The sequence below is a fragment of the Triticum aestivum genome, chromosome 5D (assembly GCF_018294505.1).
Source record: "Triticum aestivum cultivar Chinese Spring chromosome 5D, IWGSC CS RefSeq v2.1, whole genome shotgun sequence".
In the NCBI taxonomy this organism is placed as follows: Eukaryota; Viridiplantae; Streptophyta; class Magnoliopsida; order Poales; family Poaceae; genus Triticum; species Triticum aestivum.
Window position 1 is genome coordinate 378,404,596 of NC_057808.1, and position 19,219 is coordinate 378,423,814.

At 46.3% G+C, this 19,219-nt stretch overlaps 1 protein-coding gene across 1 annotated transcript in view; it reads left to right on the top strand.

Moving 5' to 3' along the window:
- Positions 1 to 1,513: 1,513 nt before the first annotated feature.
- LOC123120668 (OVARIAN TUMOR DOMAIN-containing deubiquitinating enzyme 4-like) overlaps positions 1,514 to 19,219 on the top strand; it is a 32,763-nt gene continuing 15,057 nt past the window's right edge. The window contains exon 1 of the mRNA XM_044540658.1: positions 1,514 to 1,752. Within this exon, the coding sequence (XP_044396593.1) occupies positions 1,514 to 1,752 (239 nt within the window). The remainder of the gene's footprint in view (positions 1,753 to 19,219) is intronic.

Below are 19,219 nucleotides of genomic sequence, written 5' to 3' on the forward strand. Positions count from 1 at the left end.
ACATCAAAACATATAAACTCATAATATAACTGTCATCGAAACTTTAAGCGTGCGGACCCTACGGGTTCGGGAACTATGTAGACATGACCGAGACACGTCTCCGGTCAATAACCAATAGTGGAACCTGGATGCCCATATTGGCTCCCACATATTCTACGAAGGTCTTTATCGGTCAGACCGCATAACAACATACGTTGTTCCCTTTGTCATCGGTATGTTACTTGCCCGAGATTCGATCATCGGTATCTCAATACCTAGTTCAATCTCGTTACCGGCAAGTCTCTTTACTCGTTCCGTAATACATCATCCCGCAACAAACTCATTAGTTGCAATGCTTGCAAGGCTTAAGTGATGTGCATTACCGAGAGGGCCCAGAGATACCTCTCCGACAATCGGATTGACAAATCCTAATCTCGAAATACGCCAACCCAACAAGTACCTTCGGAGACACCTGTAGAGCACCTTTATAATCACCCAGTTACGTTGTGACGTTTGGTAGCACACAAAGTGTTCCTCCGGTAAACGGGAGTTGCATAATCTCATAGTCATAGGAACATGTATAAGTCATGAAGAAAGCAATAGCAACATACTAAACGACCGAGTGCTAAGCTAACGGAATGGGTCAAGTCAATCACATCATTCTCCTAATGATATGATCCCGTTAATCAAATGACAACTCGTGTCTATGGCTAAGAAACATAACCATCTTTGATTAACGAGCTAGTCAAGTAGAGGCATAGTAGTGACACTCTGTTTGTCTATGTATTAACACATGTATTATGTTTCCGGTTAATACAATTCTAGCATGAATAATAAACATTTATCATGATATAAGGAAATAAATAATAACTTTATTATTGCCTCTAGGACATATTTCCTTCAGACATGTGAGCTCCACCTGTCATAATGCCCAACTTAACAGTCAAAATAAAACAGAGTTGACTTTTCTGCCACATCAGCCCTGACAGACGGGCCCCACATGTCACAAACACGTTTAAATCATCTAAACTTGCCATTATCCGAAAATGGTAGTTTTTAGTCACAAAATTAAAAAAATTAGTAGTTTTCGGTCACCTTTTTAAAAGTGGTACTTCAGTGGGACGCAAACCCCTAAAGTGGTAGTTTTTTTTGTCAATCACTCTCCTGGAGGGGCACCTATCAGGCAGCGCTGCGGATTTCAACAATCTGGTGCTCTAGTTGCACTTGGTGACGGAGGTGCAGCTCAGCATTGTTTCAGTGTCTACAAGAATCAGCAGATGATGCCGAAATGGGCGTTTTGGTCAGCCACTGCCGGACACTATCCAACTGCACGATGTACATTGTTGCAATACATGGAGCTTTCATGTTGTAGGTCATTGGTTCTAGTCCCGGGGAGCTGCTCGAAAGCGCACATAAGTGTGTGTGACCCATAGGCGGCGACAAGGCAGCCATCCTGCGGGAGCTGAGAGATGTTCGAGTGTGTGAGAACCTGCAGCCTGATTTGTATAAAGAAACACTGGTGGAAATCAGGGACATGTGGGTGAGGATCATCATGTACGCCGCCGGCAAGTCCCGACCGGAGAAGCACGCGGCGCAGCTCGCCAGGGGAGGGGAGCTGCTCACCTTCGTCTGGCTGCTCATGGTCCACAAGGGGGTTGGGGATACAACGCTGAGTAGGGTCAAGCTTACCAGCAATCCTACTGCTTTCGATCTTGAGGTGTTATACGCCTTGGATTTTTGCCAAGATAGATCAGCATCAGCATCAGCATCAGCGTCAGCTAAATAGAGAAGTAGTCCATAATTATATGCACAACAATTGTAGCGATCCGACCTCAGACGGTCAAATCTCTGTGTATAAGTGTCATCCCTGGATCGTTAATGCTGACACACACAGTACTTGAAGGATTTATAACAAAGTTCAATCACACACTTATTACATCGAATGTCTCAAAAGAGAACTGATTACAATAATATGGCTTAAGGCCAACTAAATAAGATAACTACGGAAGCATCGAAGGTAAATGAGTCCATCAACTCCAACGGCATAGCTGAGTGCACGACAACGACCTAGCGCACCTTACTCTTCGTCTAAAAAGTCTGCAACATAATACGTTGCAGCCCGAAACGGTTCAGCACATGGAATATGCTGGCAAAATAACATTGTAGAGCAATGAACGGTAACAGCTATCACTACATGCATATATAGCTGGTGGAGGCTCTAAGTTTATTTTTACGTAAAGCTAGTTTTTTCTACAACAAAGGAATATATTTTATTTAACTACAAAGTTGGTTGATAAACATTGAGAAGGTTCCTCCAACTCAATCCCAATTAAGCAATAATTAACAACCCAACAAAATTAATTAAGTAAAGTGATGAGATCAAATCAATAATTCAAGTACCATATACTCAAAATGTCCATAACCGGGGACACGGCTAATCATGATTAGTTTGTACACTCTGCAGAGGTTTGCGCACTTTTCCCCACAAGACTCGATCTCCTCCGTTGTATTTCTCGCACTGCATGGTGTTTGAGAAACGGATGACCGAGACACAGTCTTTCCGAAGAGGTCCCCTTAACCAATAGATAGGTCGGTACACCTACAATCCCCTACATCTGCTAGCCCATCATGGAAAGGTTTCCCACAACTTACTCAACTATGCCAGAGCCCATAATGGCTTGTGGCTGCAGACAGAATTTTCTAGCATAAATAATCTTATGATCCCTTTGAGCCTGGGTGGCGAACCATAGGATGATCACACGGGTACTCCGGGATATCCCAGGACATCGCTGGATTGCTCCAGGTGCCCAGACAACCACTAGGTGCTCCAGGGTGCCTCAACCAATCCACCCAGATGTGTATTTAAGTAGCCACCTTAAGTTAACCACTAATTAACAACTCTCACATCTGTCATGGATACACTCAACCAATCCACGTCTATGAGCAAAGCATAGCAGTATAAGCATAATGTAGAAGTAACTCCCAAGGTTTTAGATAAAGGACAATAGGATCTACCTCATCATCTACTTCCCAATACCCACATGTTAACAGATCCTACTCACGCAATGTTTGAGGGCTGAAACTAATGCATAAAAACTGGGTATTAAAGGGATATGATCAAAGTGTTACTTGCCTTGCTGACGATCTGAAAACCCTAGTGACTCGTAGTAGCACGCTTCGCACTCCAGAAACTCTATCGCAAGCAAACAATAGCATACATAAGCACACAAGCAGTGGATACAAGGGTAAAACTCGGATGAATTGCAAATACAAGAGAAGAGCTTCGATTTGCAAAAAGGATCAATCGAATCGGATCTACGTACGATCAAAAGAGGTTAAAATACAAAATCTGCTTGAAACCAAATTTTAAATTGTCAAAACCATGTTCAAGTTGATTATCTGGAAAGAGGGTTCCGAGACGAAGATCTTGGCGTTGGTTTCACTGGATTTGGAGAAACGAGCAAAAAATTGCAAGGGTTTGAAGATAAGGGGCTAATCTGCGATAAAAATAATCGCGGATAGGTCCCTGACCAAAAATAAAATAAAAGAAAAACGCTAACGAACGTTCGCTATCAGAGACAAACGGGCGAAAACGTTCGCTAACAGTGATGTTCGAGTGAACGTTTGCTAATTAGCGAACTCGAAAAAACCGATCTATATCGAAAACCGAAAAAACGTAAACTTAAAAAAACCAAACGGTTTTATACCGTTTAGCCGGGGTTGACCGACGGCGAGATCCGGCGGGCGGCGACGGAACTCCGGCGAGGCGGGGCGGCGTGCGGCGGCGGCAAGCGCGGGCGGCGGCGACTGCAGCAGCGGCGGTGGGCGGCAGGCGCGGCGACGGCGGCGAAGCTCGGCGGCGGCTTGGGGTGAGGGAGAAGGCGGCGGGGCGGGCGGCATATAAAGGGGGCCGGGGGCTCCGACTTGGGCAGGGGGCGACGCAGGCGGCGTGGCGGCGCCGGACTCCGGCGAGTCCGCCTCGGCCACGGCACGGGAAGGCGGCGGCGCACGTGGGCCGGCTGGGCCGCTCGGCGCCCAGTCGGGCGAAGACTTTTTTTTAAATAATTTCACCCGAAAGAAAAATTCTAATATTTTCGCCCGAAAGAAAAATTCTCAAAATGCCGAAAACAATTTTCACCGTCTAAATAAAATATTTAGAACAAAGTGAACATTTTTCTGGCCTAAAATGCAATTTTCAAAAATGCATAATTTTTCTAATTCAAATAAAATATAAATTTGATTTTAAAATTTCTCCTCCAATATTCCTGTCATTTGGAGAAGTCATTTTATCTCCTCTCTTTTATTTTTAATATTGGAAATAATTGGAGAGAAAAAAATATAAAAATCAAATTGATCCTCTTTTCAAATTTGAGAAAATTCAAATATGAAAATAAATGAAATCCCCAACTCTCTCCTTGGGTCCTTGAGTTGCTTAAGATTTCCAGGATCACAAACAAAATGCAAATAAAATATGGTATGCATATGATGACCTATGTATAACATCCAAATTGAAAATTGGGATGTTACAAACCTACCCCCCTTAGGATGAATTTCGCCCTCGAGATTCGGGTTGGCTATAAAATAGGTGTGGGTGGTCTTTCCGTAGGTCTTCTTCTCGTTCACAGGTGGCTTCATCCTCAGTATGGTGGCTCCACTGAACTTTGAAAAACTTGATAACCTTGCTGCGTGTAACTCGGCTGGCAAACTCGAGAATCTTGACGGGTTTCTCCTCGTAGGTTAGATCACTATCCAACTGAATTGCTTCCACGGGCACTATATCTCTCAGAGGAATATCGGCCATCTCTGCATGGCACTTCTTCAACCGGGAAACGTGAAACACATCATGAACTCCTGACAATCCTTCGGGTAACTCCAACTTGTAGGCCACCTCTCCCATACACTCCAAAACTCGGTATGGTCCTACAAATCTCGGGGCTAACTTTCCCTTAACTCCAAATCGTTTAACTCCTCGGAGTGGTGACACACGAAGATATGCTCTATCTCCGATTTCGTAGACTACCTCCTTGCATTTAGTATCCGCATAACACTTCTGCCTGGACTGAGCTACCTTTAGTCTATCTCGAATAAACTTAACCTTCTCCTCAGATTCTTTGATTAAATCTAGTCCAAACAACTGACGGTCTCCGACTTCATCCGACACTAACGGTGTCCTGCACCTTCTTCCATACAAAGCTTCGAAAGGTGCCATCTTCAAACTAGCCTGATAACTGTTGTTGTATGAGAACTCTGCGTAGGGTAAATTATCATCCCAACTAGATCCATAATCTAGCGCACAAGCTCTCAACATGTCCTCCAGAATCTGATTGACTCTCTCGGTCTGTCCATCTGTCTGCGGATGAAAGGCTATACTGAACTCTAGCCTGGTACCCAAAGTCTGGTGCAACTGATTCCAAAACTTTGAAGTAAACTGTGTTCCTCTATCTGATACGATGGTCTTTGGAACTCCATGCAGACATACGATCCTGGTCATATATATTTTGGCCAACTTCGCGCTCGTGTAGGTGGTTTTCACTGGGATAAAGTGAGCTACCTTGGTCAAACGATCAACTACTACCCAGATAGAATCATATCCCGATCGGGTCCTGGGTAATCCGGTGATGAAATCCATGCCAAGCTTGTCCCACTTCCATTCGGGTATTGGCATAGGCTGTAATAATCCTACCGGCTTCTGATGTTCTGCCTTCACTCTCTGACATATATCACATACAGCTACATACTCGGCAATATCCTTCTTCATACCTGTCCACCAGAAATGCTCCTTCAAATCCAAATACATCTTGGTGTTTCCGGGGTGAATCGAGTATGGCGAGTCATGAGCCTCCTGAAGTATTAACTTCCTGATCTCTGCATTATCGGGTACATATACACGGTCCTCAAACCATAAGGTTTCGTGCTCATCCTCCCGAAAACCTTTGGCATTTCCTTGGCTCATCTTCTCCTTTATTTCAACAATTTCTTTATCATCCTTTTGAGCTTCTCGAATCCTTCCCAATAATGTAGACTGAACCTCCATTGCTGCAACAAAACCTGTTGGAACTATCTCCAAATGAAGTTCCTTGAGATCGTTAACTAACTCCTGTGGTAATCCTCCGCTTACAAGGGTATTAACATAACTCTTCCGGCTCAAGGCATCTGCTACGACATTGGCCTTTCCTGGATGATAATGCAACTTCATATCATAATCTTTTATAAGTTCCAACCATCTCCTTTGCCTGAGATTCAGCTCCTTCTGAGTGAAAATGTACTTCAAAATCTTGTGATCCATGTACACATCACAACGGTTTCCAATAAGAAAATGTCTCCAGGTCTTGAGTGCATGTACCACGGCTGCTAACTCCAAATCATGCGTGGCATAATTCAACTCATGAGGTCGAAGCTGTCGTGAGGCATATGAAACAACTCTTCCATCTTGCATAAGTACACCTCCAAGTCCTTGGCAAGAAGCATCGCAATACACTTGGAAATCCTTGCGTATGTCCGGAAGAATCAACACTGGGGCTGTAACCAAGCGTTTCTTCAACTCCTGAAAACTGGCCTCACATTCTTTGGTCCACTTAAACTTGGTGTCCTTCTTCAATAATTCCGTCATGGGCTTCGCAATTTTGGAAAAATTCTCAATGAATCTTCGGTAATATCTCGCGAGTCCAAGAAAACTATGGATCTCTCCTACTGAGGTGGGTGCCAACCACTCAGTGACTGACTGAACCTTCGTAGGGTCTACTGCTATACCTTCTCCAGATATAACATGTCCAAGAAATCCAACTTCTTTCAACCAAAACTCACATTTGCTGAACTTGGCACATAGCTGATGTTCCCTGAGCTTCTCGAGCACTAAATGCAAATGCTCCTTGTGTTCCTTCATTCTTCGAATATACCAAAATATCATCAATGAACACCACAACAAATTTATCCAAGAACTCCATGAACACCTTGTTCATCATACTCATGAAATAGGAAGGGGCATTAGTCAATCCAAATGACATGACCGTGTACTCATATAGCCCGTACCTTGTGGTGAAAGCTATCTTAGGTATATCCTATTCTCGGATCTTCAGCTAGTGGTATCCCGATCGAAGATCGATCTTGGAGAATACTTTAGCTCCTTGCAGTTGGTCAAACAAATTGTTGATCATCGGTAATGGGTACTTGTTCTTGATTGTCACTTCATTCAATGCACGATAATCAACAACCATTCTCAAAGATCCATCCTTCTTCTCAACTAAGAGCACTGGGGCTCCCCACGGTGATGAACTTGGTCGAATGTAACCTTTCTCCAATAATTCCTTAATCTGCTTCTTTATTTCCTCCAGATCATTTGCGGGCATCCGGTATGGCCTCTTCGATATTGGTCCAGTGCTTGGCAACAGCTCTATCAAGAACTCGATGTCTCGATCCGGTGGCATGCCTGGTAACTCCTTTGGAAATACATCCGGATAATCCTTCACAACAGGTACTTCTTCCTGCACAACTCCCGAGAGTGAATTTACTTGGGTCTGTTGGGGATCGTAGCAGAAATTTAAAATTTTCTACGCATCACCAAGATCAATCTATGGAGTCATCTAGCAACGAGAGAGAGAAGTGCATCTACATACCCTTGTAGATCGCGAGCGGAAGCGTTCAAGTGAACGGGGTTGATGGAGTCGTACTCGTCGTGATCCAAATCACCGATGACCGAGCGCCGAACGGACGGCACCTCCGCGTTCAACACACGTACGGAGCAGCGACGTCTCCTCCTTCTTGATCCAGCAAGGGGGAAGGAGAGGTTGATGGAGATCCAGCAGCACGACGGCGTGGTGGTGGAAGTAGCGGGGATCTCGGCAGGGCTTCGCCAAGCTCAGCGAGAGGGAGAGGTGTCACGGAAGGGGGAGGGAGGCGCCAGGGGCTGTGGTGCGGCTGCCCTCCCTCCCCCCTCCTATATATAGGCCTCCTGGGGGGGCGCCGGCCCTGGGAGATCTGATCTCCAAGGGGGGGCGGCGGCCAAGGGGTGGCTTCCCCCCAAGCCAAGTGGGGGGCGCCCCCACCCCTAGGGTTTCCAACCCTAGGCGCAGGGGGAGGCCCAAGGGGGGGCGCACCAGCCCACCAGGGGCTGGTTCCCCTCCCACTTCAGCCCATGGGGCCCTCCGGGATAGGTGGCCCCACCCGGTGGACCCCCGGGACCCTTCCGGTGGTGCCGGTACAATACCGGTAACCCCCGAAACTTTCCCGGTGGCCGAAACTGGACTTCCTATATATAATTCTTCACCTCCGGACCATTCCGGAACTCCTCGTGACGTACGGGATCTCATCCGGGACTCCGAACAACTTTCGGGTTACCGCATACTAATATCTCTACAACCCTAGCGTCACCGAACCTTAAGTGTGTAGACCCTACGGGTTCGGGAGACACGCAGACATGACCAAGACGACTCTCCGGTCAATAACCAACAGCGGGATCTGGATACCCATGTTGGCTCCCACATGTTCCACGATGATCTCATCGGATGAACCACGATATCAAGGATTCAATCAATCCTGTATACAATTCCCTTTGTCAATCGGTACGTTACTTGCCCGAGATTCGATCGTCGGTATCCCAATACCTCGTTCAATCTCGTTACCGGCAAGTCACTTTACTCGTACCGTAATGCATGATCCCGTGACCAAACACTTGGTCACATTGAGCTCATTATGATGATGCATTACCGAGTGGGCCCAGAGATACCTCTCTGTCATACGGAGTGACAAATCCCAGTCTCGATCCGTGTCAACCCAACAGACACTTTCAGAGATACCTGTAGTGTACCTTTATAGTCACCCAGTTACGTTGTGACATTTGGTACACCCAAAGCACTCCTACGGCATCCGGGAGTTACACGATCTCATGGTCTAAGGAAATGATACTTGACATTGGAAAAGCTCTAGCAAACGAACTACACGATCTTTGTGCTATGCTTAGGATTGGGTCTTGTCCATCACATCATTCTCCTAATGATGTGATCCCGTTATCAATGACATCCAATGTCCATAGTTAGGAAACCATGACTATCTGTTGATCAACGAGCTAGTCAACTAGAGGCTTACTAGGGACACGTTGTGGTCTATGTATTCACACATGTATTACGATTTCCGGATAACACAATTATAGCATGAACAATAGACAATTATCATGAACAAGGAAATATAATAATAACCATTTTATTATTGCCTCTAGGGCATATTTCCAACAGTCTCCCACTTGCACTAGAGTCAATAATCTAGTTACATTGTGATGAATCGAACACCCATAAAGTTCTGGTGTTGATCATGTTTTGCTCTAGGGAGAGGTTTAGTCAACGGATCTGCTACATTCAGGTCCGTATGTACTTTACAAATATCTATGTCTCCATTTTGAACACTTTCACGAATGGAGTTGAAGCGATGCTTGATATGCCTGGTGTTCCTGTGAAACCTGGGCTCCTTGGCAAGGGCAATAGCTCCAGTGTTGTCACAGAAGAGAGTCATCGGGCCCGACGCATTGGGAATCACCCCTAGGTCGGTAATGAACTCCTTCATCCAGATTGCTTCTTGCGCTGCCTCTGAGGCCGCCATGTACTCCGCTTCACATGTAGATCCCGCCACGATGCTTTGCTTGCAACTGCACCAGCTTACTGCCCCTCCATTCAAAATATACACGTATTCGGTTTGTGACTTAGAGTCATCCAGATCTGTGTCGAAGCTAGCGTCGACGTAACCCTTTACGACGAGCTCTTCGTCACCTCCATAAACGAGAAACATATCCTTAGTCCTCTTCAGGTACTTCAGGATATTCTTGACCGCTGTCCAGTGTTCCATGCCGGGATTACTTTGGTATATAAGTGTCATCCCTGGATCGGTAATGCTGACACACACAGTACTTGAAGGATTTATAATAGAGTTCAATCACACACTTATTACATCGAATGTCTCGAAAGAGAACTTATTAGAATAATATGGCTTAAGGATAACTAAATAAGATAACTGCGGAAGCATCGAAAGTAAATGAGTCCATCAACTCCAACGGCATAGCTGAGTGCCCGACAACGACCTAGCGCACCTTACTCTTCGTCTGAAAAGTCTGCAACATAATACGTTGCAGCCCGAAACGGGTCAGCACATGGAATATGCTGGCAAAATAACATTGTAGAGCAATGAATAGTAACAGCTATCACTACATGCATATATGGCTGGTGGAGGCTCTAAGTTTATTTTTGCGTAAAGCTAGTTTTTCCCTACAACAAAGGAATATATTTTATTTAACTACAAAGTTGGTTGATAAACATTGAGAAGGTTCCTCCAACTCAATCCCAATTAAGCAATAATTAACAACCCAACAAAATTAATTAAGTAAAGTGATGAGATCAAATCAATAATTCAAGTACCATATACTCAAAATGTCCATAACCGGGGACCCGGCTAATCATGATTAGTTTGTACACTCTGCAGAGGTTTGCGCACTTTTCCCCACAAAACTCGATCTCCTCCGTTGTATTTCTCGCACTGCATGGTGTTTGAGAAATGGATGACCGAGACACAGTCTTTCCGAAGAGTTCCCCTTAACCGATAGATAGGCCAGTACACCTACAATCCCCTACATCTGCTAGCCCATCATGGAAAGGTTTCCCACAACTTACTCACCTATGCCAGAGCCCATAATGGCTTGTGGATGCACACGAAAGTTTCTAGCATGAATAATCTTATGATCCCTTTGAGCCTGGGTGGCGAACCATAGGATGATCACACGGGTACTCCGGATATCCCAGGACATCGTTGGATTGCTCCAGGTGCCCAGACAACCACTGGGTGCTCCAGGGTGCCTCAACCAATCCACCCAGATGTGTATTTAAGTAGCCACCTTAAGTTAACCATTAATTAACATCTCTCACATCTGTCATGGATACACTCAACCAATCCACGTCTATGAGCATGGCATAGCAGTATAAGCATAACGTAGAAGTAACTCACAACGTTTTAGACAAAGGACAATAGGATCTACCTCATCATCTACTTCCCAATACCCACATGTTAACAGATCATACTCATGCAATGTTTGAGGGTTGAAACTAATGCATAAAAACTGGGTATTAAAGGGATATGATCAGAGTGTTACTTGCCTTGCTGACGATCTGAAAACCCTAGTGACTCGTAGTAGCACGCTTCGCACTCCAGAAACTCTATCGTAGGCAAACAATAGCATACATAAGCACACAAGCAGTGGATACAAGAGTAAAACTAAGATGAGAAAGTCCAAATTGCACATACAAGAGAAGAGCTTCGATTTGCAAAAAGAATCAATTGAATCGGAGCTACGAAACTCGAACTACGATCAAAAGAAGTTCAAATACAAAATCTGCTTGAAACCAAATTTTAAATTGTCAAAACCATGTTCAAGTTGATTATCTGGAAAGAGGGTTCCAAGACGAAGATCTTGGCGTTGGTCACTGGATTTGGATAAACGAGCAAAAAGTTGCGAGGGTTTGAAGATCAGGGGCTAATCTGCGATAAAAATAATCGCGGATAGGTCCCTGGACGAAAATAAAATAAGAGAAAAACGCTAACGAACGAATGTTCGCTATCTAAGACAAACGGGCGAAAACGTTCGCTAACAGTGATGTTCGAGTGAATGTTCGCTAATTAGCGAACTCAAAACTAAACCGATCTAAATCAAAAACCAAAAAAATCGTAAACCTAAAAAAACCAAACGGTTTTATACCGTTTAGCCGGGGTTGACCGACCGCGAGATCCGGCGAGCGGCGGCGGAACTCCGGTGAGGCGGGGCAGCGTGCGGCGGCGGCGTGGCAGCGTGTGGCGGCGGCGGCAAGCGCGGGCGGCGGCGACTACAGCAGCGGTGGCGGGCGGCAGGCGTGGCGGCGGCGGCAGCTGCGGGTTGCGGCGGCTCGGGGTGAGGGAGGAGGCGGCGGAGCGGGGCGGCATATAAAGGGGGTCGGGGGCTCTGACTTGGGCAGGGGCGACGCGAGCGGCGTGGCGGCGCCGGACTCCGGCGAGTCCGCCTCGGCCACGGCAATGGAAGGCGGCGGTGCGCGTGGGCCGGCTGGGCCGCTCGGCTGAGCCTTCGGCCCAGTCGGGCGAAGACTTTTTTAAAGAAAAACAATTCGCCCGAAATAAAAATCCAAAGAAAATATTAAAAAAATCTAAAAATGCCAAAAACCATTTTCGCCTTCTAAATAAAATATTTAGAACAAAGTGAACATTTTTCTGGCCTAAAATGCAATTTTCAAAAATGCATAATTTTTCTAATTCAAATAAAATAGCAAATAAAATATAAATTTGATTTTAAAATTTCTCCTCCAATATTCCTATCATTTGGAGAAGTCATTTTATCTCCTCTCTTTTATTTTTAATATTGGAAATAATTGGAGAGAAAAAAATATATAAATCAAATTGATCCTCTTTTCAAATTTGAGAAAATTCAAATATGAAAATAAATGAAATCCCCAACTCTCTCCTTGGGTCCTTAAGGTGCTTAAGATTTCCAAGATCACAAACAAAATGCAAATAAAATATGATATGCATATGATGATCTATGTATAACATCCAAATTGAAAATTGGGATGTTACAACAATGGTCATATTTTATGAATTTCTTTCTTAATGTTGATTGATTTGACTTAAAGTTGGCGACGCCTCTCCCTCGGCATCCTCCACATCCACCCCACCGCCATCCTCCTCTCCGCCCAACACCAACACCGGGGCCTCTCCGCCGACCTCTACTTCTCCCCCTAGATCCCAGGGTAAGAACGGCCAAGCATCCTCCTATTCCTTTTCGGGTTTCTCTTCTCCATGCTAACAACTCTCAGGGTTAATCGGTATCGCTCCATCCAGCTTAATTAGCCTTATTGGTTTTTTTTCTCTTCTAGCTCCAATTCAGAATTAGGTAAAACCTTTTCTAAACTAAATCACCATATCTGCTTGTAAAAAAAGATGATATGATAACACATCTTTGTAATGGCAATCATAGCTCGTGGAGCATAGGCCAGTCTGCTTTCAAACCTCCAAAGGTTTGCACCATCTTGACGTTTTTGTATACTTGTGTAGGTGAGGGAGCATAATGGAGCAACAAGAATGGTACTAGATAAGAAAACCAATGTGTTTGCCCTGCTGACCATAGATAAGAAAAAACCAGTGTGTTCCTTTCATCAGTTTTTTTTGTCTTGTTTTTGAAATGGAGGCAAATTTCCTTTCATCAGTTTGGTGTGCCTTTTATTTGACTGCAGCTTCCATAATCTATTTGATGCACCTTTTTTTACTGGACTCCCGGTGAGACACCTTACTCTTTTGATCAGGTATACAGTCCACAAATTCAGCATGTATGTTTAGCGTGGCAGATTTTTCTCTGCAGTGTGGTGTAACGGAATGATGTCCTGAAATTCAGTTTATATCGAACTGCAGCTTCCATGATCTTATTTGATGCACATTTCATCTTTTTGACCAGTATAGTGCAGAAATTCAGTTCAGACGTAGGATGCAGAAATTCAGAGATGGGAGTTTCTGGTCCATGGTCCACGCGAACCTGATCTAGATATTCAGAGACCGGAGTATAGCGTCGTCCTACAAGTACTCCCACCGGCCTCCGCTCCAAAATAAGTATCGTGATTTTAGTTCAAATTTTAGTACTGTTCTTTTTGCCACCGACACCGAAGCGGTCGACGTACCTGCAGCACATCATCCATGAACAGGAACATGGTGCAGAAATCAACAGCAGGAGCTGACAACAAAAATCCAGCCAGGGTCTTAGAGCATCTGCACTCGTTGGCCCCCCTAGCCCATAAGCCGGCGCTCTTTCGGGCGCTCCCCCGGCGAATTTTAGGCCCTGGGGGCGATCTAGGTCCTTGCCACGCCCCCAGGTGCCGCCCCCAAGGCGTCGTAAATTTAAACTTGGTCTATTCCCGCTCCCAAAAAAAGCTACAACTCCGCCGATCAGCGCTACGGTTTGGCGATCAGTTCGGCGATCAAATGAAAAGTTCGGCGTGCAAAAAGAAAGGATGCGTAGGCAATGCATCAAACGGCGGTATCGGCCTCCGGCGTCGGAGGAGTCGGCGTGCGCGTGCTGGGCGGCGTCGGCGCGGCTTCTGTGCTGGGCGGCGTCGGCGTGGCTTCTGTGCTGCTGGGCGTCGTGGAGGCATCATCGCTCGGGCTTGGCGGCAGTGTTGGCGTCGGCGTGGGAGTTGGCGGCGCCGTCGACGACATCTGGTTCACGATGAGGCCGCGCTCCGCCAGGTACCACGCCTTGACCTCCTCGTCCATCGTCGACATGTCCGCCCCATCAGGAATGCCAGGTCGGTGTTCCTCTTCTTCGTGGCGACGTTGGTCCGGAGTAGGTCAAGCTTGACGGCGCTGTTCGTCATCAACGCCGACCAGCGCGCCTCGGTTTTCTCTTCCCGCGGGGCGGCCCAGGCCTGGGCGTCGGCGAGGCAATGCTCGATGGACTCTTGCACACGCGTGGTAGCCGACTCGGCGTGTTTCCCCTTCTTGGCCCCCTTTGTTGCCGTCCGTGAAGGAAATATGCCCTAGAGGCAATAATAAAGTTGTTATTTATATTTCTTATATCATGATAAATGTTTATTATTCATGCTAGAATTGTATTAACCGGAAACTTAGTACATGTGTGAATACATAGACAAACAGAGTGTCACTAGTACATGTGTGAAAATGGTTGGGTATAAGAAAAAACAGAAAAAAGAGGCAATGCAGGCTCTTTGCCGTCTGCCACCGACGGCAACGGGATCTTTGCCGTCTGCCGCGGACGGCAAAGAAGCCACATTGCAACCACCTGTGCTTCTTGGCAGCTGGCCCATTTGGTCAGTTTACCTACAGTGGCAGACGGCAAAGGCTTGATGCTCTTTGCCGTCAGCGGCGGACGGCAAAGGCTGCCGTTAGACACCTAACGGACTAACAGTGAATTTATTGCCGTCGGCTTTCTTTGCCATCCGCCGCTAATGGCAAAGGCCCCTTTGCCGTCCGCTTCAGAAAGAAGACAGCAAAGAAGCTCTTTACCGTAGCCTACTTTGCCGGAGCCTTTTGCCGTCCGCGGCAGACGGCGAAGGCCTTTGCCGTCCGCCATCCTTGCCTTTGCCATCTGCCGTGGCAGACGACAAAGTAGCTGATTCCTGTAGTGTAGTAACCGGAGTGACCCCTGCATCCTCCATCTCTTGCTCAGACTTATCCCACTTACGCATTGCCACCGCGTAGCCACCTGGACCTAGCCAATGGAACTGCGTCTTTTTTGCGGCATTGGCCTTGTTTTTTCTCGACCGTTCCTTAGATAATTCTGATTCCTTGAATTCACGAAAGCGGGCCAGTGTTCTCTTTGCTTCTCTAGTGTTCCCTTGAATTCTGGAGTCTTCCTTTCTGCAGGGAGGTAGTTGGCCCATACAGTTTTCTTGTGGGTGTTGAATGCAATTGCCATCTCCTTAAGAGCAGCGTCCTTGACTTTCTGCACATCTTGCATCAGTGAAATAATCTGGTAGGGTGAAATGTTCCATCAGAGATTCCCAAAGCTTTTGTTTTGCTCTATCGTCGACCCAAGTAACATCTGGGCGTTTAGTTTTTGGCTCTTTCCATTCTTGAATGGAGATCGGGAGTTGGTCCTTCACAAGAACTCTGCACTGACGAACGAACTTGTTCGCAATGTTCTTAGGCGTGAGGGGTTTGCCACTAGCTTTGATGGAATCGATGTTGTACTTTACACCCTCCTCCAACTTTTTGCCCGGGCCGCGCTTTGTCCTGCTGTCTGTAGAAGCAGATTTGCTCGATCCGAAGGGCTGAAAGAAGAAAGATCGATTCGTTAATATATCTTCAAATAAAAATAACATGTGATGATCACTAGATGCCTGCTTATATAAATATACCTCGCCGGTAGTCTTTGTTATTTCAAGATCAACATTGTATTCGTCATCATAATTATTGTCTACGTCATCATAATCATAATTATAGTTCATGACTTCATCAGCTCGGTCGTCGAGATCAAATATCTTATCATCACCCTCCCCAGTATTGTTCAGATATTGGGAGCCGTCATTTGCTTCATTCAGATCATCTGGCCTGTTAGGGCTGCGTATGATCTCGAACAGGGCCTCTTCTCCCTCTCTGCCGGTATTGTCCGCCATAGCTTTTATTTAACTAATACAGAAGAAATATAAAACAATTTAGTATTCAGATTACAATGCATGGATGCAATCAATAAGGAAAAACTGAATCATATAGTACATAATATGCTCATCTCGGATAATATATAATCTCGAATACATCATCTCGAATAATATATAATCTCGAATACATCACTGGCTAGGTAGCTAATAAAGATCGAATACTATAGAAGAATCTAGGCCACTCGCGGTTCCTGGGGCGCGGGCGGTGGACCTCAAAGACAAGGAACCATCACAGGATCATATCTCCGGTCATCTGCCCAAAGAACCTGGCAGGTATTGGAGAACCTGACAACCATAGCAGCCATGTAGCGATGGATGTGCTCGTCCTCCTCCCTGACACGACGACGCACCACCTCCGGCGGGGCCGGCTCCCTCTGCACCGAATGTGGCCCACGCGAACGCCACCAAAGGAGATCAGGGTCGACGACGGGACCTGAGGCCGGGTTCCTCACCAAGTGACGCGCCCCTCTAGGTAGCACCTCCCAGTGCCAGCCCGGCGGAGCCCAATCCCGGACATGGGTCAGCCGGACATCGTCGCGAACGGGTCGACGGCGAGGATGCGGGCCGGGCATCATCGAGAACAAATACTATATGCCCGCAAAAAGTAACATTTTTTAAATGATTGGATTGTGATAACTAAAATTCTATATGCAAATTCTAACAATTTGACATTAATCTAATTCATCTAACTAAAACTAATTCTACAATTTCTAACATTTCTATATATATAACTAACATTTCTATAACATTTCTAATATTTCTATAACTAAAAAACAGAAAATTGCTAACATTTCTATAAATATTTCTATAACTTAAAAACAGAAAAAATTTATAACATTTCTATATAACTAACATTTCTATAACATTTCTAATATTTCTATAACTAAAAAACAGAAAAATTTCTATAACTAAAAAACTAAAAAACAATGTGTGTGTGTGTGTGTGGACATGGCGGCCGGGGCAGGAGCTCACCGGCGAGGCGAGGCGACGGGGGGCGGCGACGGGGACGGTGACGGGCGGCGACGACGGGGATGGGGATGGGGCGGTGACGACGGGGACGGGCCGGGCGGGGACGACGGGACGACGGGCGAGGCGCGGCGACGACGGGGACGGGGCGGCGACGGGGACGGCCGGGGCGGCGACGATGGGGATGGGGCGGCGACGGGTGCGTCGACGAGGGGTGGCGACGGGGGCGGCGACGTGGGGCGGCGGGCGACGGGGCAGAGGAGAAGAAGCAGATGAGAAACTGAATTTTTTGAAGTGTTTTCTTATATAGGATGGGTCTTTAGTACCGGTTGGAGCGACCAACCGGTACTAAAGGTCAATTTTGGCCAGGCCAAGCGGCGGGAAGCCAAGCAATGTATCTTTTGTCTTCCCATACACGCCCAAGAAGCCAAGCAGGGTCACGCAAAGATTCTTCGTCACGTGCATCACGTCGATTGCAGAGCGGACCTCTAGGTCTTTTCAATAGGGCAGGTCCCAAAATATAGATTTCTTCTTCCACATGGGTGCGCGTCCGTCAGCGTCATTCGGAACAGGTTGTCCACCAGGACCCTTTCCAAAGACTACCTTCAAATCCTTGACCATATCATGTACATCAGCACCAGTACGGTGGCGAGGCTTCGTCCGGTGATCCGCCTCACCTTTGAAATGCTTGCCTTTCTTTCTTACAGGATGCCTGCTCGGAAGAAATCGACGATGTCCCAGGTACACATTCTTCCTACAATTGTCCAAATATATAATGTCGGTATCATCCAAACAGTGCGTGCATGCGCGCTATACCTTGTTTGTCTGTCCTGAAAGGTTACTGAGAGCAGGCCAATCATTGATGGTCACAAACATCAAGGCCTTTAGGTCAAATTCTTCCCCCATGTGCTCATCCCACTCACGTATACCTGTTCCATTCCACAGCTGTAAGAGTTCTTCAACTAATGGCCTTAGGTACACATTAATATCGTTGTCGGGTTGCTTAGGGCCTTGGATGAGCACTGGCATCATAATGAACTTCCGCTTCATGCACAACCAAGGAGGAAGGTTATACAAACATAGAGTCATAGGTCAGGTGCTATGGTTGCTGCTCTGCTCCCCAAAAGGATTAATGCCATCTGCGCTTAGACCAAACCATACGTTCCTTGCGTCATCTGCAAACTCCTTCCCGTGCTTTCTCTCGATTTTTCTCCACTGCGACCCGTCAGCGGGTACTCTCAACTTTCTGTCTTTCTTACGGTCTTCTCTGTGCCATCGCATCGCCTTGGCATGCTCTTTGTTTTGGAACAAACGTTTCAACCATGGTATTATAGGAGCATACCACATCACCTTGGCAGGAATCTTCTTCCTGGGGCGCTCGCCCTCGACATCACCAGGGTCATCGCGCCTGATCTTATAGCGCAATGCACCGCATACCGGCCAAGCGTCCAAATCCAAATCCTTGTACTCACCGCGGTAGAGGATGTAGTCATTAGGGCATGCATGTACCTTCTGCACCTCTAACCCTAGAGGGCAGACAGCCTTCTTTGCTTCGTACGTACTCTCGGGCAATTCGTTCTCCTTTGGAAGCATATTCTTTATCATTACCAGCAATTTTCCAAATTCCTTGTCAGATACACCATTCTCTGCCTTCCATTGCAGCAATTCCAGTGTGGCGCCCAACTTTTTCTTGTCAGCTTCGCAATTCGGGTACAACAATTTCTTGTGATCCTCTAACATGCGCTGCAACTTCTTGTTCTCCAAATCACTTGCGCAGTTTCTCTTTGCATCGGCAATGGCCCGACCTAGATCATCAGCGGGCTCATCTGATGCCTCTTCTTCAGCTTCTTCCCGCATTGCCGGCTTAGCTTCTTCCCCCATTGTTGTATCATCGTATTCAGGGAACCCATGGCCAGGATAGCTGTCGTCGTCCTCTTCTTCTTCATTGTCTTCCATCATAACCCCTCTTTCTCCGTGCTTGGTCCAAACATTATAGTGGGGCATGAAACCGGAGTTAAACAGGTGGACGTGAATGGTTCTTGGCGTAGAGTAATTGTGATCATTCTTATAGACTAAACATGGACAAGGCA